This window comes from Monodon monoceros, unplaced genomic scaffold, assembly GCF_005190385.1.
Source record: "Monodon monoceros isolate NGI ecotype Baffin Bay Population unplaced genomic scaffold, NGI_Narwhal_1 Super_Scaffold_13, whole genome shotgun sequence".
Taxonomy (NCBI): Eukaryota; Metazoa; Chordata; class Mammalia; order Artiodactyla; family Monodontidae; genus Monodon; species Monodon monoceros.
This window is the reverse complement of record NW_021703769.1, coordinates 12,106,716-12,130,661: the sequence shown is the minus strand read 5'-3', so window position 1 is coordinate 12,130,661 and position 23,946 is coordinate 12,106,716. Positions and strand designations below refer to the sequence as shown.

Below are 23,946 nucleotides of genomic sequence, written 5' to 3'. Positions count from 1 at the left end.
TGGAGAAAGAATTTGAATAGACATTTCTCCAGAGAAGGTATACAAATGCTCAACATCACTAATCATAGAGAAACGCAAATCAAAACTACAATGGGATACCACTTCACACCCATAAGGACAGCCACAGACAATAGCAAGTGTTGTCAAGAGTGTGCAGAAACTGGAATCTTTGTACGCTGCTGGTGGGAATGTAAAATGGTACAACCTCTGTAGAGAACAGTATGGTGGTTCCTCAAAAAGTTAAACTTAGAATTACAATATGATCCAGCAACTTCACTGCTAAATATATACTCAGTAGGGACAGATACTTGTACATCAGTGTTCATAACAGCGTTATTCACAATAGCCAAAAGATGATAACCACCCAAACATCCATCAACAGATGAATGGATAAACAAAATGTGGAATACTGATACAATGGAATATTACTCAGTCTTAATAAGGAATGGAATTATGAAACAAGCTACAACATGGATGAACCTCGAAAACATTACGATAAATGAAATAAGCCAGACACAAAAGACAAATATTCACTTATACAAGGTATCCAGAACAGGCAAGTGCGGAGACAGAAGCAGGACAGAGGTTTACAGGGGATGAGGACGGGGGGAAGGTGGAGTTTTGTTTAATGTGTACAAGAGTTTCTGTGTGAGATGATGAAAACGTTTTGAAAATGGACAGTGGTGATAGTTACATAGCATTGAGAATATATTTTATGTCATAGGACTATACACTTAAAAAATGGTTAAAATGGCGTCCTTTATATTATCTATATATTTGACCTTAATTTTTTGAAAAGCAACAAAGAAAACTGTGTTTCATACCAAACAGTAACACACTAGAGACCATCAACACATTAACTTGTGCTAACAGGCTAACTCATTTTTGTACACAGACAAGTTTTCTGACAGCTGTTTATTTGAAGAGTATCCACAGATTTTTTAAATAAATGAGTTATTTTAAAAACTGGTCCACTCTCATGATAAATAACTATGTCAATGAGAATGTTTTCCTTAGGTGCAACAAGAACCAAATTTGGAAATAAACCAGGTGATGAGGATGATAATACTTCTATTGCCATGCATGTATCCCAATTTTCATTTTTTGTTCACTATATCAGCTCAATTCCTTTTAACTTTTATTTTTAGTTATGACCTATTTCAAACATACAGAAAAGTACAGATAATAATGTAACAGGCAGTTGTGCTGGATTTAACAAATACCAACACTAGACACTACTGACATCAATTTTTTTTTGCTTTTATAAGGAAAACAATGAATGAAGCCTTTCTCACTCTTCTCCCCATAGAAGAGTTAACTGCTATTCTAAAATGGGACTGGATCTTTCCCAGCCATGTGGCTTTCTTTTTCAAATGGACCAAAACAATATATAGTATAATTTTGTGTTGTGAAAATTCACATAAATCATTCTCATTGATTGCCTTTTATAAATATTCTAAAGTTCAAACTTATAAGTTTTACTAATGAAATGTTATTTTTCTATTTTGCATATTGAGGTTCTACATAAGTCTGATAAAAAACAATGGTCTACTACTAAATTTTAAACTCTCAGCCAGTAGTCCTCAACCATAGCAGCATTAGAATCACTTGGGAGCTTTACAAATACAGATGCCAGAGCCCTGCTCCAGATAAGTGAACTCAAGTTTTTGCAGATAGGGCCTGGATATATATATATATTTTTTTTTTGGCTGCATTGGGTCTTCGTTGCTGTGCACGGGCTTTCTCTAGTTGTGGCGAGCGGGAGCTACTCTTCGTTGCGGTGCACGGGCTTCTCATTGCGCTGGCTTCTCTTGTTGCAGCGCACGGGCTCTAGGCACGCAGGCTTCAGTAGTTGTGGCTCGCAGGCTCTAGAACGCAGGCTCAATAGTTGTGGCACATGGGCTTATTTGCTCTACAGCATGTGGGATCTTCCTGGACCAGGGTTCAAACCCGTGTCCCCTGCAATGTTCTTAACCACTGTGCCACCAGGGAAGTCCCAGGATATCGTTTTAGATATAGTATTTGATTTTTTTTAAAGTCCCCAGGTGATTTTACTAGCAAACAGAGTTGAGATTCACTGCTCGAAGGTACTGCTTCTGAAGGAATTGCAAAAGGGACAAAGCAGCCAGTAAAATAAAAATGCAAAACAGGAAACAAAGATATACATTTAACTGGAAGTGAGATTATGTTGCTCTTTTACATAAATAATTTTAATATTATCTGGACTGGACAAAATGTTGCAATGGGGGAAGCAGCAAATAACTCAAAACAAATCCACAAATACCATTCCCAGTGAGATGAGGAAAGTGTAGCGGGCCCTCAGTCTTACCTTCATGAAGTGGGAATTACTGTTAACATCAATCCCATAGTGTATGGTTCAGCAATAAAATCTAGGCAACATTAAGAAAAGAAAAAAACACTCTGAACCATGCTTAACCCTCAATATGCCAGGGAAAAATAGTAATCACCATTTACCATCTGGCTCCAATGGGCCCTCTTTATTTTTCTATATTTAAAGACATTTTACAAATAACATACAGAATAAAAGGACAACAAAAATCATTTCATTAGAGACTTTAATAAAAAATTAAAATAACAAACCTAAGTTTTTATTCCAGGTTTGTAGTCAGGAAGGAAGGTACATATACCCAAAATGGGCAAGGTCATTAAATGCAACTAACTGCTCACCAGCTGTCACGCCTGAACTTTGAGCACTGCCCATAGTAACGATGCCAGATTTCAAATCCACCTCCAATGGGTTCTAGCTTATCATGATTCTGATTCTTCTTCTACTGGTATTGTCAAAACACATTACTTTTGAAACTGACTCATAACTTTGTTGAAGGGAGAAAAGCCATCTTCTTTGCCCCGTAACTACTGGGTTGGCCAAACAGCTCGTTCGGTTTTAAGTAAAAATAAAAGACACATTTTTCATTTTCACGAAGAACGTTATTGAACAGATTCACTAACCGAACGAACTTTTTGGCCAACCCAATACAAAATGCTTTCATTTCTAGATTTATAAACACCAAAAGAAGGATCTAATGATTTTTTTCATTGTTGTATCATCAATTTCCTTCTAATACATACACCTCTTTCTATATGTATCCAGTTATTTTGTGGACATTAAGTGGTGAGAAAACTCTGGTGGCCAAACATCATATAAGATGAGAGAATGTTGCCACACAAATTTTTTAGAAAAACAGAACAGGATGGTCCAGTTCTTGTTGCAAAATATTGTGCAGCGAAGCCCTTCCTGTTGAATGACTGACCAGAAGAGAATGCACATTTCTTTTTCATACACCAGAGAAATACACAGTTCACCTGCCAACTCTTCAAGTCTGGGAAAACTTATCTAAGGTATCAACTGAAGACTCCCAGTCTGAGTCACATCAACACTCAATCTCACCATCACCATTAGAGTCTAGAATGCTGCTGTTTGTCTCTCTGCATTCATCTTGTCATTTGCCTAATAATGAAAATGTCTTCCTCCATCAATTTTCTTCTCTTTGCCAGTACGGATGGAAAAAGAAAAATTCTGAAGTCTCTCCTGGGTTCAACAAAAGCTAAAAGTAGAGTAAAAAGATGGTGTCTCCAGTCTTCTTTTGTATCTTCTTGAAAGATAATGTGATACATTAGGCAATGCAGTAAGAGCATTAAAGGATGATGCAATAATGACGATTATTTCACTACTGTATCATCCACCAAGGATTTCATCATTCTTCCAACTTTATTATTATTTTAGTCTTGTTTATTGCATATTTGGGAAAATATGATGAAGAGTGTTGAAATGATATGTAGGAGGACAGCAGCAAAATGTTTTTCATAGCATAGGAAAATTAAGATTCCATAATGTAAAGATTTATAAAAGGATCCAAAGGACCCACATGATCATTTTAAGACAGAAATCATTATTCTACTTTCAAAAATAAGTATGTTTTCTCTTTGTTCTTTTTAAAACCTCTAGAAAAAGAATAAAAGTCATGCAATATCAATTCTTACAGAGGTAGAGAAAGCTCAAAAATGAAAATTGGGTCCAATGGACCCTGACAGTATAATGAAGATTAAGGTCTCCAGTTTTAGTTTTAGTCCTACTTAAATACGTCCCTGGCTCAAGTGAAGATAAGAACTCAAGACCAGGAAGAACTGCATTTATTTATTTTTTCAGAAGTAGTATTTAAAAAAAGAAAACTTCAAACAATACAACTTTTTAAAAGTCTGTCCTCTACCACTACCACCAAGAGAAAACTACTTTTAAAGTTTGCTATAAGCTTCAAGATAGAAACTATGCACATGCAAATATATACAGATACATGCACACACAGTTGGCAATTTTGATTACTTAACACAATCACACTATACACGTAGTAACAGCTCTGGATCATGATTCCCCCCCATTCAATACATTATGGGTCTCCTTTCACATCCACGTAAATAGATATACCACACTCTGATACTCCTGGGATAAATGTATTCATTTATTTAACCATTTCCCTACTAATGGACATATTAGGCTAGCTCCTGTTTTTCTCTATTACAGATACTGTAGTTATGACCATCTTACTCCTAACACCTCAACACTGAATAAGTCATCCTTTATTAGCACAAGCCATGGACGGGACAGGAACAGAACAGAATAGAATAGAATAGAGGTGCTTTCCCAACTCAGGACCTCTGCTCAAGCTGCTCCCTCTGCTGGGAATGTACTTCCCCTGCTCTTCTGCTCATCTTCAGTCTGAGCTTAAATGACTCTTCCTCAATGCACCATCAGTACTCCTACCTAAACAAGACATTTTATGCTCTCATGATACTTGCTACTTCCGTCCTAGCACTGCACTTTTTGATGATACTCCATTCAACCAAGCTCCACATGGGGAGGGGCAGTGCTGCTGTTTACCTTTAGGGTCAGCCGAGCACAGTGCCTGTCATCAAGGGACCAAACCACACCTGTCTTAGACAGAAGCCGCCAGCTTTATTGGCTATATTTTAGAGAAGGTGAATTGATCCACCACGTGAGCTAAAAATTTTCAATAGCAAAATGGACAATTCGTTTAAAATGATAATTTCCAGGGCTGGCAGGCTGTGGGCAAACAGGCTACTCAGGCCCTGTTGGCAGAGGCCTAAAATGGTACCATCTTCCTGGTGGGGAACTTGGCCATATACGTTACCATGCAATTCCACTTCTAGGACTGTGGCTCATAAAAATAATAACGGACATACACAAAGATTTAACTACAACAATGTTCTTCACTACCTATTTTTATAACAGGAAAAACTGCAAACAACCTAAAAACCAAGCCTCTGTTGCTGAAAAAATAAACTGGTATGCTCCCACAATGGAACACTGTGCGGCCATTAACAAGTGCTTAAGGGACATCCCTGGCGGTCCAGTGGTTGAGACTCTGCACTTCCAGTGCAAGGGGTGTGGGTTCGAACCCTGGTTGGGGAACTAAGATCACACATGCTGTGCAGTGTGGCCAAAAAAAAGTACTTAGAACCATGTTTAATTTGAGTCCCCCATGGAATTATAAGTAAATGGCATTACAACATATTCATAATGAGCACTTCAGTGAAAAAAAGGTGGTTACTGTACAATATCATCCCATTTTTGTGAAACAGGTGCATGTACTTACTTTTATGTGCACTGACATTCACAAAAATGTTTACAGTGACTATCTACAAGTGGTAAATTTATACAGCATTTGTTTTTCTTTTTTTTTTTTAGTTTTAAAATTTTTATAGTTCACAGGCATTACTTATAAGAAAAAAAATTAAAGCTGTCTTTTAAAAATGTCCTTCTCCCCTGCTGCCCACCCTCCAGGGGGCCTGGTAGACCAGGCGCAGCTCATTTAGGTGGGAAGCCAAGTGTTTCACTTATTACCTCAAAGAAAAGGTCATATCCTAGTTAATGACCCTCATTTCTGAAGTCTCTACTTCAAACCATATAGAATTAGAAAAGGGGCAAAGAGGAGGAAACAAGGGGCACAAGTGATGATCATGACTCCCAGCCAAGCTGCTTATAGAACGTCAGGTGAGCCGAGGACAGGGTGTCCACTACAGCCCCCTGACCTCAAGACCTGAGCCAACCAACTGCTCTGTGAGTCACTCTGAGACACTGACGGGCGCTTTCCCTTTGCAGCGATATGGTGAGTACATACTTCCAAGGAGGATTCCAAGGGGGAAAACTGCCTGGGAAGCACTGAAAGTACTTAGGACCTGGGATTCCCAAACCCTGAGTGTGCTTTAGAGGTACTCTAAGAGCGTGTTAAAAAATAAAAAAAAAAAGCAGGACTTCCCTGGTGGTCCAGTGGTTAAGACTCCATGCTCCCACTGCAGGCAGCGTGGGTTGGATCCCTGGTCAGGGCGCTAAGATCCCACATGCCGTGCGGCACAGCCAGAAAAAAAAAAAAAAGGAAAAAAAGAAAAAGCCAGACTCCTGGCTAGACCCACTGCATTAGAATCTAGATTCATGTGGGTTAGGCCAAGGAATTTTTTTTTTTAACTTCTCAAGTGATTCTGAAGCAGACAACCCACATACCACTGTTCAGCGATCGTTTAACAACTGCTGGCTAGAAGGAACCAAGAAATACCTACTCCATCTGACTCCAATTATATTAGCACCAAAGTCAACTCAAAAAATGAAGCCTCCAAAAATAACTCAGATTTCACTACCTTTGGTGTTTTTAACAAATCTCACCACTGAGAACTTCATCCTTTCACTTCACTAAATTCTCCTTCTAAGCTATAGTCCATTCTCCTTTATTTGGTCCTCAGTGGACCCAGGAAACAGATCATCTCTGTTAAAATGCATGATGACACTCAAGATGGAAATGCACTGCAACAGAAGAAAAACAAAACCGTCCTGCACAGCAGCCATGAAGCCACAGAGCACCACCCTGAGCTGGGTCACCCTGGGGGACAGCTGGACACAATGGACCTCAGCAAGCACCCTGCCAAGGGTCCCTTCAACTTCAAACCTATCATCACCCATTTAGCCCAACGTTCTGTGCAAGAACTTCCTATTCTTTGAGGACTTGTTTCTTGACGAAGAAAAGTCAAATGCTTCCCAGGGATGTTTTCAGGAAGCATTTCATACTATGATTAAACAGAATCATGAAATCTCAGTGTTTTCTAACTCAGTGGGTTTCTCCTGGAACTCTGGACCCTCAATGGCATGGAATCACTGATTTTCTAAGACCCATATTCCTATTTAGTCACAGAGTTCAAATCCTTTACCTATTGTGATAATTTTAAAACACAGTCCCCAAGGGAGTTCCCTGGCAGCCCAGTGATTAGTTAGGGCTCCGCACTCTCACTGCCAAGGGCCCGGGTTCAATCCCTGGTTGGGGAACTAAAATCTCACAAGCCGCATGGTGTGGCCAAAAATTAAAAAATAAAACAGCCCCCAAGTTCTTTGATACTCCTCTCATCCAGAAGTGGGGTTCTCAGCATTGTGAACCTACTAAACGTCACTGAACTATATACACTTAAAATGGTTAAAATTGTGAAATTATGTTATGTGAATTTTACCTCAGTACAAAAAGTGAGATTCTGTACCTCCTGTTTTTGAATCTGGGCTCTGTGGCTGCTTGACCTACAGAATGTGGCGGCAGTGGCGCTGTGCTGACTTCCGGGCCTAGGTCCTAAGAAACTGGCAGGTGCTTCCATTTCCTGTCTTCTAGAATGCTCACCTTTGGAACCTAGCCACCACACTGTGAGGATGTGTAAACAGTCTCTGCATAGGTTAACTAGGAGAGGAACTGAGGTCCCCGGACCAAAGCCCCCTCTCAGCTCCCAGGCGACAGCCAGCAACAACTCACCAGCCGTGTGAAGGAGCCATCTTGAAAGAGATCCTCCAGCCCCTGCATGGCTGCCTCAGCCCAAGCTACGTGTAGCAGAGACAAGCTCCCCGTGCCAAGCCCTGCCTAAACTGCAGGCTTGTGAGCAGAATAAAGGCCTGTAGGTGTGTAAGCCACTAACTCTTGTGGCAGTGTGCTAAGCAGCAATGGGGACTGGCACTTCAAGACGACACAGAAAGAAAGACTGGCCAGAATGGCTTTAGAACCCTCTGAGCTGGTACCATAAATCACAGATTCTGACAAGCATGATCTTCAGCACCGAAGAACTCTGCCGTGCATGTTCTTCACAACTCAAGTGAGTCCACAATCTTTCTAACATGTTCACTCAAAACTATGCCACTGAGCACAAAAGAAGGCACCTGACTTTCTTGCTGAGACATTTTTTTTAAGGGGGAAGAAAGGCAAGAAAGCTACAGGGTATAAAAACTTGTAAGCTATCAAATAACAAACATTATGGACAACTCTCAATACATCCTCTTAGAGAAAGCAACTTGAGATGGTGTCTTCCCTACCACCTTCCTGCTACACCCAAAGCGCCAAGGAGCCCCAGCTCTGCTCTCTCCTCACCTCCAGCCTCTCGGGTGGGGGCTCGTTCTGCAGGGTCCTCAAAGCTTTTGCAGCAGCGTCGTGTTTCGCAGCCTGTCTCGTCTTTCCTTTCCCGTTAAATTGCTGTCCTCCCACAGAAAGTTCAACTTGATAAAGTAAAGGTGGCACTGGAAATGGGTAAAAGTACCTAAAAATAGATGGGGGTAAGGAAAATGAGTCTCAGGTAAGTCACCATACGTCCTCTGACAAACTCCAGGTATTTCCTTCATCACAGGTCCTGATCACATCAGCGTTTGCTCACCAATAATGACTCCTCTTCAGTACATCCAGAGATTTCCCATGTTTACGCTGCATTAGAATTGCCACACGGTATGACCAAATACTGTTTATGTTCCACAAAATACACTGCCCTTACAAATTATATGAGCTCAATTTATAAAGCTAACCCGTATTTACAAAATCTAAAATAGATTAGACTTTGGCTGAGACAGAACACTTAACTTGCTCTACTTTCTCGTACCTGAGATTCACGCTTCCGTGTCTCCAGAAAAGGATGGAAATTTTTTAACAGACGTCTTTTAGAAAGGACCCTCATTTCTGTAAATCCCAATATCCTATAGCCTGGTGGAGGCTGGTTTCTATTTTTAAAATGGCTTTGGCCTCCACCTCCCTCCTATCCCAAAGTAGGGAAGGGAATAGAAGACCTCCAGTTTGATCATCAATCTATCCACTAGTGTCTTATGACCACAAGCAGAAGGTTTTTAACGCATGGCATTTTCAGGTTTCAATTAATATTTTACTGCATCCGTATACCAAGGCTATTTACAAACACATATGTAAGTTCAACAGTCAAAAAGTACCCAATAAACAATAATCAGGAAATCTGTGAATGCTGAGAATTGTGGTGTTGCAGGAATCATGTTCAAATATGACTCAGTTTGGGACTTTCCTGGTGGCACAGTGGTTAAGAATCCGCCTGCCAATGCAGGGGACACAGGTTCGAGCCCTGGTCCGGGAAGATCCCACATGCCACGAAACAACTAAGTCCGTGCGCCACAACTACTGAGCCTGGCGCTCTAGAGCCCACGAGCCACAACTACTGAGCCCATGCGCCACAACTACCGAGCCCATGCGCCACAACTACCGAAGCCCGCATGCCCTAGAGCCCATGCTCTATGACAAGAGAAGCCACCGCAATGAGAAGCCCACACACCTCAAAGAAGAGTAGCCCCCGCTCACTGCAACTAGAGAAAGCCCGCGCATAGCAACGAAGACCCAACACAGCCAAAAAAAAATTAATAAATTTTAAAAAATAAAATAAAGATCATTAGGCCATCTTTGTTTAAAAAATAAAAATATGACTCAGTTGCACAAAGCAGTTAGAAGGGTGATAGCTTTAACCAGATAGCTTGGGGCATGAGCCGTACTGCTCGTGAGGAATGTGCTCAGGCCCTTTCCAGTGACAGGAGTTAAAAGAGCATCAAGATACAGTTCCAATGACACCAAGACAATTAAGACTGACTTTAGCATTTGGCAGGCCAAAGAGGACCAAACCATTTTGTGCTCTACAATCTAAAGACCTTATTATTCTATGTAAAAGATCAAATATATCTTCACCTGTATTGAAAACAAAACAAACACATACCTTGGGGGATAAGCACCTCCTCTCATGTTGTAGTTATAGGTGGACTGCATCCGAGAGTAAGGGTCGACAGGCTTATACATTGGTTTTTTTCCAAGTTTCATGCACAGTGCATTTAGCTCTACAGTAGGGGTTATGCTTTCTGCAACACAGAATCAACACAAAGAATTGTTTTTTTCTGATATGAGAATGACACTCACTAAAATCAAAAAGAATAGCATGCTTTCTACTAATTGGATTCATGATGTATTTCAGGAAAAGATCTAAGTACTTCACTGCTAGGCATCAGGTCAGGAAATCCAAGAATCTGCTGTGATTTCTAGGTATTAATACACAGTCAGCAGCACAAAATATACTGTAACGGCTATTAAGGGAGCATCAGTGTAACACAAGATGTTAGCAGTGAAAGCCAGTTGTCAGAAGTAAGTTCCAATACACATCAAACTCCATGATTAAAAAATCCCACAGGACCGTCCAAATCATTTCATTGTTTGGGAATACTCAACCAACATAACTTTGGTTGTACTGACTGGCTGGCTTACACACTATTTCATAGAACAATGCATTTATTCAGTAATAACTGGAGGCAGAGTACTGTGCTAAGCTTGAACACAATTCTTGCCCCAGAGGAGGTCAAAGAACACAAAACACACTCAAAGAACTACAATACAACATTATGTGTGCTATAAGGAAAGGTGCAGTATCACTGAGGAGGAGACAAGTAAATTCTATCTGGAGAAGTTAGATGAGACCCACAAAATATTTAGAGGTTTCCATTCTTAATTTTTTTTGGGGGGGGGGGCCACATCTCACAGCATGTGGAACTTCCCTGATCAGGGATTGAACCTTCACCCTCAGCAGTGGAAGCACAGAGTCCTAACCACTGGACCACCAGGGAAGCACTGGATGTTTCATTCTTGATACTTATAATGGGATCTGACTTGTGGTAATACTTGTTAGAAAAATGAGTTCTGTTGCCGTATACAACAGGAGCAAGTATATCTTGGGTTATCTCAGAAATAGCAACTTTAGAAAATACTCATTATTCATCTTCCTTTTTTTCCCCTCTCATTTCATCCAACTCATAAACCTTTAAAAATCATTTAAAAAGAAAACCAGCCTGGAAAGATTAGTGTAGGTGCACAATCACATTTAAAAATAACACTTTAATATCAAACACAGAACAACACTAGCAATGGCAAAGTTCGATTTAAATGCACACAAAAATCCACTTTAAAATGCCTCTTTAGGATGTATGTAGAGGAAAATAAAAATGACTCGATTCTGTACCATAACTGGTTTGACTAAATTTAGTGCATAAATCAAATTTATAAGAATATCTTTGAGTTTGCAAAGTCAGAGGGTCACATGAATAACCAACCTCTCTCTAGCTAACATCAGAATTATATTTTTTACACAATTCAAATAGTGCATTTTAAGTAAGAGCAGCTCTGACCCATAAAATTTATCTGCAGTAGAGAATAAATTTAAAGAAAGAATACCACAAAGCAATCAAAAGCAACAAGAAAGGTGTGACCAAGATCTTTTGAGATCTTCCCAGATCATTCCCGAGTGCAAAGGGTCTGGAATGCCTTCATGTACTGAAGCGATAACTCTCCTAAAACAGCCACTTCTACCTACAGCCTCCAGGTCAGTGGTTCTCAAGCTCCCGCCAGACACTCCTCTTTATCAGTATTCTCCCCAGTTGGGCCCTTGCTTGAAGAGATATTACCTACTGATTTGTATTTAAGAAACAAATATTTAAAATATTTTCTCATTCTTGTTAATGATCAGGAAACATAAAACTGATAATCAGGGGTTATGATCAACATGTTATAATCAATATGACCACACGGAGTTGAAGTAATTTTAGCTAAAACCCACATTCTTGGCATCTATACAACCTTATCAAAAGAAAACATGTATTTTCATTAGGCTTTTCTAAAAATCTCGGAAATCATCTGGCGACATCCCTCACCTCCCACGACCACCTTTCCAGACCAGCAGGAGTGGAGGGACTGGAGCCTGGGAACCACTGCTTTAGAGTAAGGCTAAGACCTGGAAAGATAAGCATTTGCCACTGGTAGTGCAGACTCTGTGCTTTCAAAACCAACAAGTTAGTTAAGAAAGAATTCATATACATACTAAACAGATACCTCTAGACACACTTTTGAAAGGAACCTGTCTTGGCCCACGCATAATACCTGGATTCCTTCCTTCGCTATGAAAAGGGCGGACTATAGGTTTAGGAAATTTTGTTCCTTCCAAAGCTTTGGCAGCAGCTGTGTGTTGGGCTTTTTTAATACTAGTTCCTTCAGCTTCCCAGTGCTGATCTCCAAGTGTTAGCTGTACTGTAAACACCTACAAATGAAAATTGTGAGCTCTCAATTCATGAAACCTGATGTTGACTGTAATATGTCACTTGGTCCTTGAACATAATTTATGGTCATGGTTTAAAAGGCCTGGTCATTATCTTGATAATTTATCCCTTCATCCCCTTTTTCGTTGTTTTTATAAACACAAAAAGATACACATATCATTGACTTGTACTGCATAGCACTCCATGAAAAAACTATGCTTTGAAAGATGGGGGTAAGTACAGAGATTAAAAAATGTTCTCTTATATATTAAAATATTAAATGCTGATGATTTGGAAGCCATCCAAATAGAAAATTGTCTTCCCATTATTTCTCATGGAAGAAACTTAGCAAACTTGATTTAGACACACAGTAGTACCTCATACAAATGAAGACAATATTTGTTTTGATGTTGTAATTTGTTTGTGGACGCTTGTCTGAAAACACAACCCCATTAGGACGAAAACTCAAATAAATTTGGGAATGTCAGCCAGGTTCGAAAATGTTGCCTTTTACTTTCCTAAGACTGCACTAGTCAGACACTGCTTCCACTTGCAGAAGCAAATCAGATTCATAGCAAGTAAAGATCTAAAAACGTTTCTGAACTCAATTCTAAGGAGGCATCCAAAACAGCTAATTCCGTCCTCAACAAATACTGACAATGGCAAGCCTCTTTCTTCCTTTTTAAGTATAAAGGTAACTCATGTGCACACTCCATTCGTAAAATTAGGTTACGTTAGTCCGATCAGAACTGGACTAATACTCTATCAAAAAAAAAACAAACCATGACCCATCACAGCTCAGTGATTCTTTAACTTTGGTGTGCATCTGAAGAATAACCTGGGAAGCCTGGTAACATACACATGCCCAGGGATTTCGACTGAACAGCACCAGGGAAGCCCAAGCAAGTGTATTTTTAACAAGCTCCCAAAGTGATTCTGATGCACTTCAACGTTTGAAACTCACTACTTTGGAGCTTTTATTCTTCTCATCTTGTTTATCACAGAGTATCACTTTATTTCATTGACAAATAATTCACATGAGAAATGTTAATCTGAGTATGCCTAGGTCATTTAAATTTGGTGCCTAAAGGGATGGTGCCAACTTGCCTTATAGCTGATTTTTCTTATAGGTCTTAACTTCAGGATTCCCTCAGTGCACAGCTTCCACTAAAGGGGAAAAATTAAAGAATCCTTCATCCCCCTTGAAATATTAGGGGTCTCCTATATTTATGCTGCAGTTCATAAAGCTACTCACTTAAGCACCAATAGCATGAACTCAAAACCCTGGCTGGCATGAAAGGTCAAGTGGCAGAAGAAGCCTGCAATCCTGTGCAATCCCTGAGTCATTTTTGTGATCCTTTCATGGAAAGACATTGAAGGGGAAAATGCTAAAAGATAGAAAACAGTTAATTTCATGATCAGTCTTGCCTTTCTCCAGGACTGTCCCCGTCGGCGCTGCTGCCACTCTGCTGCCTTCTGTGTGGAGGGTTGGTAGTGAGGTTAGATCTTGGTTCAGACAGAATTAAAAGTACACCAGACCTCTGACTTTTTAAATAGTCTAACAATCATCTAGGAGGGAATAACTTTTCCTCTTTGAACAACTTGTAGGTAAAAAAAAAAAAAATGCAGTTACAGATTGAACACACAGCCAAATTACCTAAAGTACTAAAGTTCAAGTGAGAAAGTACATATTTCCAAAAATATCAAAACAGTTAATAAAGGGAATCCCAAAGTTAAGATCTGCAAAAAAATCCTGTAAGAAACAGAACAGTTATAAAAAATGGCTAATTGCCTTCTAAAGGTAAAGAAACATTTCAAATATAATTATGCTCTAGAATATTATTAAAACTAGCTTCATGTGAGTGGGAAATTTCTGTTTTTCTTAAATGCATAATTGCCTAATAATAATAAGTACCATTTCTCAAGCATTTACTATGTGCCAGACATTGTGCTCCACACTTTAATATATCTCACAATAGACTTATTTGGTAGGTATTATTATCCCCATTTTACAGATGAGAAAACTGAGGTTCAAAAAAAGTAGCAACTTGCCCAAGGTCACACAGCTAGTAAGAAGCTAAGATTCAAACCCAGATCTGTCTGACTCCAAAGGCAACTCACCTAACTGTGCTATCGTGTGGTGCCATTTATGATTGTGGTTGATGTTACTTTTAGTCAAATGAAAAGAGAAACCTGGTATCATTCAAGGTTTGAGGTTTGCATGTCAAGAAAAATGAGGCATAAAGAGACAAATAACTCATCCTTATAAAAAGTATATCATCTTACTGCAAGGCTAGGATCAGAAACAGGAGGCCCAATTCCTTATGTCTCATACTACAGCTGCAAAAGATAAAGCCAGATATGCAAACATTTAAGTTCCAAGATGTACTGATACATTAGCACAGATATCAAACAAGCTTAAAAGACTGAACTCCTGAATAACAAATAGGAAAAATTCAAATTACAGTCAGTCTTTCATCCTCTAAGATGAGGGGAATGAGAAGGGTACCTGAAATCAGAGATAATCCAAAATACTCACTGGGAGACTAATTTTACCTCTCATATTCAAACCTTGTTATCTGATTGCCAACAAGTGGCAAAACTGATTTCCCATTCACCTCCTCTCCCTGCCCAGTCTAAGGTACACATGCACTTTCAAACAAGCAGGAAAGGAGCCAGAGGTAGGCAGAAGCCAGGAGGCCCAGAGCCTGGAAAACTCACAGGAAATCAATCACAGGTGCTTGGGAATTGTCTCTATTCAGAATGCTAAACAACCACACACTAATTGGAGTTTTAAAAGCCAAATATCCCCCAAAGAAGCACATCTTTTCTTTGACCCATTCTGCAAGGATGAAAAAAGAAGCGACTCGCCAACAATCTGTACTTTTGCATCTCTTTAAGACAACCTTAGCAGTTTGAAAATATATATTTTGCATCACAGAACCACTTGCAACTGTATAAAAAGAAAGAAAACATTCCTAGTGGGTTATAAATGCACAAGCAGTATGGACAATATTTACCTTACAGTGAGCTGGACCTTGCTCACGCAAAAGTTTATACTCAGGTTGAATCTTGTTGAAACGGGCTAACTCATTCACAAGACACATTGGGGTTTTCTCTTTGGGGTGTGCCATGTTAGAAGGAACTGAAAAATAACGTAAGAGCATTGAAGTCAACTAGCAGTATTTAAGACTGCAGCTCTCCCAGGGATATGAAAAAAGAGGGAAAACAAGCTGAAGGTCTAAGGATTTAAAGCAGCAGTGATGCAATACTGCAAACCACACTGGGGGCACATATCTGAAGACACAGCTGGGATCTTTTCTGAACCAGTTGAAGCCAGGTAACCTAGGAGGGAGTGTGTCTTCAAAGAGAGAGAATAGAAGTCAGAGGAATAACTAAACCATGGCAAGCACACAAGATTTGAAATCAGATGAAGCACTGCTATTATAACCAAGGGAATAACAAGGAGGTCTTTTGAGTAGAGACACACACACACTGGTTACCGCAACAGCTGTCAGCTGTACCCTGTTCGTTATTTCATAAAAACTCAATATGCCAGTACCATTTCTCAAACAACGACTGTCCTTTTCCACACAGCTAACTTCTCATTCCTAGGGCGTCCTCTAGTCTTATCTCCAGAGGCTGCCATCCTCAGACCATATCCATTTCTGATAATTATTAAGTAAAATAAAATGGCCTTTGTGGGTGGGAGTTTTATGAAGTCAATAAAATGTGGATATAAGAACACATTAGAAGAAAAAGCAATAAATCCCAGAGGACTGAAATAGTCTGTGCCATTTCCTATTAAGATGGTATTCAAATGGCAAATATGGGGAACACTGAATCTCTAGGGGACCATGACAAGTCAAGAATGCTATTTGGTGAGCCGGTCCAAGGAAGTCTAGAGGTAGCAGCATGATAGATGCCATTCTGCTGAGAGTGGGACAAACTAACACTCTAAGAACAGATTTACAAAGTAAAGGAAACGAGACGATGAAGGAAGAGGAGGAAATGCAAGGGAAACCGTCAGGCTTAAGGTTGAAAAGAATTTGTTATTAGGTGACTCTAGTATAGAGACACCTATGCTGACACCCCATTTAATTGGTTTTGCAACTTGGGGGAAGGGGAGGTTTGGGGAGCAGAATATTGTTTTTAGGGTTTTTTCCCCAGAGGTTTCAAGTCTTTCCTGATCAATGAGCACATTTATTTCATTTTTATTTTCCTAATATTTAAATTTGAATGCTTCTAAACTTATTTCTTTTTTAAAAATCTCTGTTTCTTTGTTCAGTTTCTAATTGGTCCTCACTATGATTTCTTAGCCACCTCTGGAATCTCAATTTAAGCTTACTTATTCAAAATAAAAATTATCAAATGCGAACACACTCTTTTGCTTTCCAATAAATCTGCCTGCCCCTTTGCTTGGGAAAAATCTTATAGACATCCAAAAAGGAGGCTTACACCTACAAATCAATTCTGGGAAATAATTATAAAAGCAGAATTTTCCCATATAACAATGAATATCCAAAGTGGTATTTACTGTTCAATTCTTTCTGCTAGCTACCACTTTATAATAGACAAGGCTTTATAGTTTAGTTACCAATTTTCTTTCTTACACTTTGAAATGGTCTGTCAAAGGCCTCCATCAACCCGATATACAACCAAGTGTGTTCTATATCTGGGATAAAGAAGCGTGGGTGGTATACTTTCTTCTGCTTCTTGAAGGTAAATGTGTGTGAGAGCTCCCTACATCTGCAATCTACTTATCAGATCAGAAAACAGGCTAAGAAAACATTTGAAACAGAAGACACTTGGAGTCATACGCTTACCTGCAGCTGCACTGGTGGATGTAATAGATGCAGAGGGTAAAGCAGAGTTTTGAATAGGTCTACCTGCATTTTCAGAGGGCAGAGAGCTAGTAGTAGAAGGAATACTCATCAAAGGCTGTGAGAGAAGAGACTGGTTCTTGTTCAGTATTTGGCTCCCTGAGAGAGCGGCAGATGGGTTCTGAACTTGCACTTGAACTTGAGACATGGTCACTTTCAACAAAAGTGAACAACTGCAGGTAAACAGCTTTCAGTGCAGGTTAATTCAGTGCTATGAAGTCTAAAGTTCTACCTGAAAGTTGTAAGGGAAAGAAAATAAAAAGATAAATTATAGAGGAGATATGTAATTGCCAATATTCAGTCAAAATTGGTGTCACCTACTCTAGTATGATAATAGCCCCGTTTAGTAGGTAGCTTTGTTGATGTATTAGAAATGTGTCTCTCCTTCGTATACAGTAAGGTTCACTAGCCTTGTAAATTTCTCAGTGTTTTTAAATGACTTACAATACCCACATGCCCTGCATGTCCATTTTACAAAGAGAATCGGCATGGTATGATAATATTTATTGTTGAATATTAAGAATTATAAACTGTAGCTTATATTCAAAAATGCAAATTAAAAAATATGAAGAGGTTTTCCATTGCATATGGGATATGGTAAAGGTTTCTGGTTTCAAATTGATAAGAAACTGAAAGCAAACTGGGTTTGTAACACCATTAACAGGTGAATGTAAACACTGCTTCCATTTTAGGGCCATATGCTCAGATTGGCAACCTTAGAGCTTTCCTTTACATTGACTGAAGAAAGAGAAGAATTCCTCACTTTTCCTTTTTCTTTTTCCTTATGATGGTAAAAGATCTCTTTGTTTTCCTACAAGGTTTGTTTGAGATAGTCTCATTTATTTACAGATCCCAAACAAGAATTGCTGCACCCACATCAATGCTCATGATCCTGAGAAATCATTTGAATAGCAAAGAACATTCTATAGTATTTCTATCATTAAAAGCAAAAGCGGAGAAGATGAAGAAGAGAGGAACAGATTTCAGACAGATGATTTTACTAGCGTGGCTTGTAGGGGTAGAGCCTACGGAGCAGAGATTGTTTACTGCATCCTGTAAGTTCCAAAGGCATTAATCCTAAATACATTTAAATTTCTTCACAAGTCAAAAATAAGGACAGTTCTGCTCATTTTCATAGTCATAGTTCAAAAAGCTGAAAATGTTTAAGCAAATCAAAAGTACTCAAAAATAACCAGTAAGCAACAAGGAACAGAAAAAGCCAACCAAAGCAGAAGCCAGCAAGCTAACAAATTGGAAGTTCTATTAGAGTAATTTTTGTTACTTTATTTTTTTTTAAGTCTCAAAATGATTTTTAATTAACGCTGGACCTCTAGAAAGAGATGAATGACCAGAGCAATTAAGTTACTTGAGGAGTCCTGGCACACCCTCTCTTGTTGAAAGCAAAAAGGACTACAAAGTTCAAAACAAGACAAAAAACAAACCTCAGCTAAACTATGACTTTGGTTAACAGAGGCATAAACATTACCTTATACAACAAAATTCTCCAATACTGCACTTGTTCCTTGCTTACTTTTGAAATCAGAACAAAATAACAGAGGAGATGCACTGAAGATCTAGGTAATGGTCTTAGCAGATAAGTTGCCAGTGTCAAGAAACAAGTCCAGAGCCTTTCAGAAGTCAGCTATGACCTTGTTTCATTGTTCTTATTTCATTCAGCTGCCAAAATATAAACATTTCTCTCTCAATCTTCCCCCTCCTTCTTTTATTCACTCTCTCCCTCTCTTTCTGAACTCTGTCTTGAGGGCATTTTTCTAAAGAGTATACTCACAACTTCACAACACCAACCATAGGTCACAGGTCAAAACATAAGCCAAAAGCAAAGTGTTTGCTCCAGAGTCTACCTGCATCCAGGAGCAACCTAACTCTGCCCTGGGTGGCTCTTGAGAGTCTGAGACTGAATGAACTAAATTTAGAAAGGGTGGGGCCCAAAGGGATCTCTTCTGGCTAACGTTCCCTACAGCAGGCCCACTGCCAGCATTTCCAGTCACAGACATAAATTCATAGGTTTTCTAGAAGTTGAGAAAGGGAACAAACAAGTTATTAATTAAAACTGCCCCAAAAATGTTAACCCCAGGTACACCTGGAGGAGTTATGTCTTTAAAACAACTGGTTGAAACCAGTAGCTCAGAACTGCAAATTAAAAAAATTTTAAACCCTCCTAATAAGGCTCTGTATTTTACAAATTTTTAATTTCCAATATGACCAATAAAAATTCAACAACCAGTACTCATTTTTAGTCATTTACTAATTTAACATTTCTGTGTGTCTTTAAGCCTGAAAAGGGAATCTGAAGCAGTAGTTCTAAAGAGGGGGCAATTTTGCTCCCCAAAGACATTTGACAATATCTGGAGCCATTATTTGATTGTCATATTTGGGGGATGGCAGAACCTATCAGTATCTAGTGGGTAGAGGGGCAAGCATGCTATTTCTAGTACATATATAATACGAATCCACAAAATAAAATCTTACTAATGTATTAAGCAGCTTATATTCTCAGCCAGGAAAAGAAAACCCCCTTTTCATCTCAAAAGGCTCCAAAACATTGATGCTAATATTTTACCCAAACAGATGCTCCTCCCCTAAGAGAAGCCAGGCAGCTATCATAGCTATAAATGGGCGGAAATATATGGCTTACTCACATAATTCAAAGAACAAATAAAGTTTTTCATTACTGCTATCTATATAGTTCACAGAAGCATTCAGGGGAATCAAAGAATTTCAGAGATATTACTTCTGTATAAATTTAGAACCTGTTGCTCAACAGTGCTCCATACTGAGATTAAGTCCTTAAATGAAAATTTATCTTTTCCTTTACACCTGTCTTTAAGGATTGTTTTCCAACAGATAAATTAGGGACTTAAAAGAGATTAAAATGCTTTATTAGAATCTTCTTACAGAAGAACAATATTTCACACACAGTAAAATTAGGTTGAAAAGTTTCAAACACAGAGACTCCAGTTTTCCCCAGCGTTGGAAACACCTTGACTGTTAAGCCCGTGTTGTGCTATTTCCCTGCCTCCAGCACAGACGAGAACCTTTAATCTCCTGGGTTTTTTCCTATTTGAAGAGCTTGAGAAACCAACTCAAAAAAAATTTTCATCCTGTTCTCAAATCCTAAATTTGTGGAGTACATATAAGAACTACGACATTATAAGGGGTGAGATGATAATTATGGGTACCTCTATAAAAGAATTTTTTAAAATTGTACATGATGTGCTAAAAAGTGATCAGGCACAAAATGCATATTCCTAACTCAGCAATGAATCTACCAAGACTGGGCCATACTGAGTGCACAGTCTTAGAGATTTACTACACAAAAAGGCAGATCCTTCTAGAAACAGTTTACAGAAACACCTACAATACTACTTAGTCCTAATCACTTTCAACTAACAGATTGTTAAATTGTTGCAGTATGAAATACCTACTTCAGCAATTAGGGAAGATCATTTTTAATATCCAATTTTTATCAGGATTTACACATGACATAGTGAAGTATCTATACTTTTGTGCAATCAACACATCATTCCCCTTTGTAATAAGTGATGTTTCCAAACAAGATGTGTTTTTTAAAAAACAGGAAGGAAGGGAGGGAGGGAGGGAGGGAAAAAGAAAGTCATCCCAATTCTGAACAAGCTTTTAAGACAGCCAAAACACTGCAAGAAATATCTCCCCTTCTCTTCTTTATTATATTTTATATAGTATGGGTACACAGATACAAAGGAATATTCCAGTTCCCCACCATGACAGAACATTAACAGTAGCAACAGCAATTTTAGGATATATTTATTCACTATTCAACAAAAATTTATTAAGCATCTAGTACGTGTGAACCCTTTTATGGCAGATTGTACATTCTCAAGTGCTAGAACTACTTGTTAAACTTTTCCTCAAAGACACAAGAAGAGCTCTTTAAGCAACGAACTGTACGTCTATTAATCTGTTCGCTATAGCTTCTGAGAGGCTTCACTCTCAGAGAAACTTTGTCAACAACAACAAAAAGTTAAGGAATAAACCACTTTTCCTATAAAAGCCTTGAAATACACCTAAAATACCCACGTCCTTCCCTTACATCCAACACTTACTTCCAAGATCCCTGTCCAATACATCTTTCTAGCTGCAATGTGGTTATGTTTTCTGCAAGTGAACTCACTCCCCCACCACCATACCACCCTACCTTTACCTCCCCCTACCAGCATCCACCATCCCCTGCCCCCTGGAAACAGCAATTCACTGACTCCAACTGTTATCCAAACACCTGCAGGCAGGGCAACCACAAGTACAGAAACATGGCAATCACTATCATCCTACATAATCATTTCCAAAAAGACAATGTCAACGTCAAGCAAATAATGTCCAACAGCAGGCCCATATATCAAATCACACAACAATAAAAGGTTCTTGAAAAGAAATATGACCAAACTACTTAAAAGAAAAAAAAAAAGACCACAATGTACTTGGTGCTCAAGAGAAAGACACAGGACAAAAAGCCATGATGAGGCACAATCACTCGCAAGACAATAAAATGAGCCAAAAATGATGCTTGGAAACAACCCAGACTGTTCGAGACCTTTGCATCCAATACAAGTGACTGATTGCAGGGCCAAGCGGGCAATGGAGGATTTTCTTTACACACAGATGTAACCATTAGGTGGTCCATTTAAAGAAATACTTCCTAAAAGAGAATTCATTATTGTTCATCATAGAAAAACCATCACACCATACTGTGCACTAAAGGGAAAAAAAAAAAAATTTACCTCTGCAGCCTAACAAGCTGAAAACCTTATTTTCTTTTCTAGGTTTGAAACGTTACCAAGTTCCCCTCCTCCCTTCCCTAGGAGAACTTCTTAAAAGTAAGTCAACACAAACACTTATTATTTTTGTAAATATGGAAGTTTGGGGGGTTTTTTTGGCCATGCCGTGCAGCTTGTGGGATCTTAGGTACCCAAGCAGGGATTGAACCCAGACCCTCGGTAGTGAAAGTACAGAGTTCTAACCACTGGACCGCCAGAGAATTCCCAAAATGGAAGTGTTTTTAAATCAAAATGAATATCTGTATGTGATTTGCTGGTGACTGTTAAGAGTAATACTATGGGGCTTCCCTGGTGGCACAGTGGTTGAGAGTCCGCCTGCCAATGCAGGGGACACGGGTTCGTGCCCCGGTCCAGGAAGATCCCACATGCCACGGAGCGGCTGGGCCCGTGAGCCATGGCCGCTGAGCCTGCGCGTCCAGAGCCTGTGTTCTGCAACGGGAGAGGCCACAACAGTGAGAGGCCCGCGTACCGCAAAAAAAAAAAAAAAATATATATATATATATATATTCTTGAATAAGAAGGGGCTTGGTTCAATACACTTAACTGTCTTTTCTTTCAAAGAAAAAAAATTGTAGTCTGTAGCCATGTGCCATCTACGTAGAAACCAGCCTTGCTGCTAAGTAGCAACAAACAATGTTAAATCATGTCAAACTTCTGAGTTGTGGCTTTCAGTTCTACTCCCAACTCAGATAGCAATTACATGCCCAACTCTTGCCAATCCACTGCTTGCTGCCTCAGTTTCCCCAAAGCAATCTGTAATAGGCTCTTTGACAAAGCCTCAGTTGTAGCAATCTGAGAGCTAAAACACTGAAGGAATCCTGAGGCACTGGTAACAGTTACTCAGTCCTTTGAAAAGAAAAGCATTACACAAATTCAGTGTGATGAGTGCAAATCCATTCCCTGAGCTTTGTATAACTTCTCTAAATTCCTTATGCATCAATTTCCTTATTCCCAAAGAAAGCAAGGGTTAACTTGTCTATTAATTACCACCTCAGAGACAGGGTATGATCATGTGCTTTCAGCCCTTAGAGGGAAAGTGCTAAAAAACACAAAGTAGTGTCAATGCTTGCAGTGTCCTGACAAAAGACTGTAAAATCCTGAACACTCTTACAGTAAAACTTTTTTGGTCCAGGTGATCACAAGCAGTCAGTGGTAAATGGAACTTGTTTTCATTCACAACAAAAAACAATGTGGAATTATTTCCACAAGTTTGAAAACCAGGTTTAACATAAGCAATCTGTGAAATCAAAGGCAAACTACAAAAGTTTCTATGACCAAGATGCTATTGACCGAGTTATGTTTAACAACACTTCAGTGGTAAATTTTCACGTCTCTACATTTAAAGTGTATGGCAGTGCTGGCTAGAAGGTTTTACATTCTTGCCAACAATTTTCCCTGTATTGACTTTCTAATTAAATCTCAAGAGTAAAAAGAAATCAAACTGCATAAAATTTCTTGTTTCTCTAATACTATAGCCAGAAGTAAAAGTCATTTTCCACACAAATCACTGAAGAATTCAAAAACATTACAGATTATGAACAGGCCTGAAAATACAGAGCCAAATTACGCGTACCTTAAAAACAAGCGCTCCAGCAACAATGTTGTTTTGGTTCAGAGAGGTTAAGTGGTTGGGAAACTCCTGGAAAATAAGAAACAGTAGTAGTTTACTAGAGTAGATCTTTTTCTGAAAATGAAGATATATATTGCTAAAGTTTTGGGGAAACCTAAAATTTACAAGTACGGAAGGAAGTTTCTGAAAGCATGATGTCATGGCTTGAAGCAGCACACTGTAGAGTCTACAAAAGAAACAAGTGCCTGGGAACTA

The 23,946-nt window shown here is 39.0% G+C and overlaps 1 protein-coding gene across 13 annotated transcripts in view; it reads right to left on the bottom strand.

Moving 5' to 3' along the window:
• STAU1 (staufen double-stranded RNA binding protein 1) overlaps positions 1–23,946 on the bottom strand; it is an 89,642-nt gene that overhangs the window by 25,819 nt on the left and 39,877 nt on the right. For 3 of the 13 annotated variants that reach the window (XR_003793030.1, XM_029219643.1, XM_029219644.1), the window contains exons 2-7: positions 23,695–23,760; positions 17,233–17,521; positions 15,427–15,551; positions 12,252–12,408; positions 10,051–10,189; positions 8,427–8,592 (exon numbers count right to left, since the gene is read on the bottom strand). Coding sequence is in view for 12 of the 13 variants with exons in the window: in XM_029219643.1 (XP_029075476.1) it covers positions 8,427–8,592; positions 10,051–10,189; positions 12,252–12,408; positions 15,427–15,551; positions 17,233–17,437 (792 nt within the window). In the remaining variant the exon portion in view is untranslated. The remainder of the gene's footprint in view (positions 1–8,426; positions 8,593–10,050; positions 10,190–12,251; positions 12,409–15,426; positions 15,552–17,232; positions 17,522–23,694; positions 23,761–23,946) is intronic. The other 10 variants (XM_029219649.1, XM_029219653.1, XM_029219647.1 and 7 more) reach the window with 4 other exon arrangements.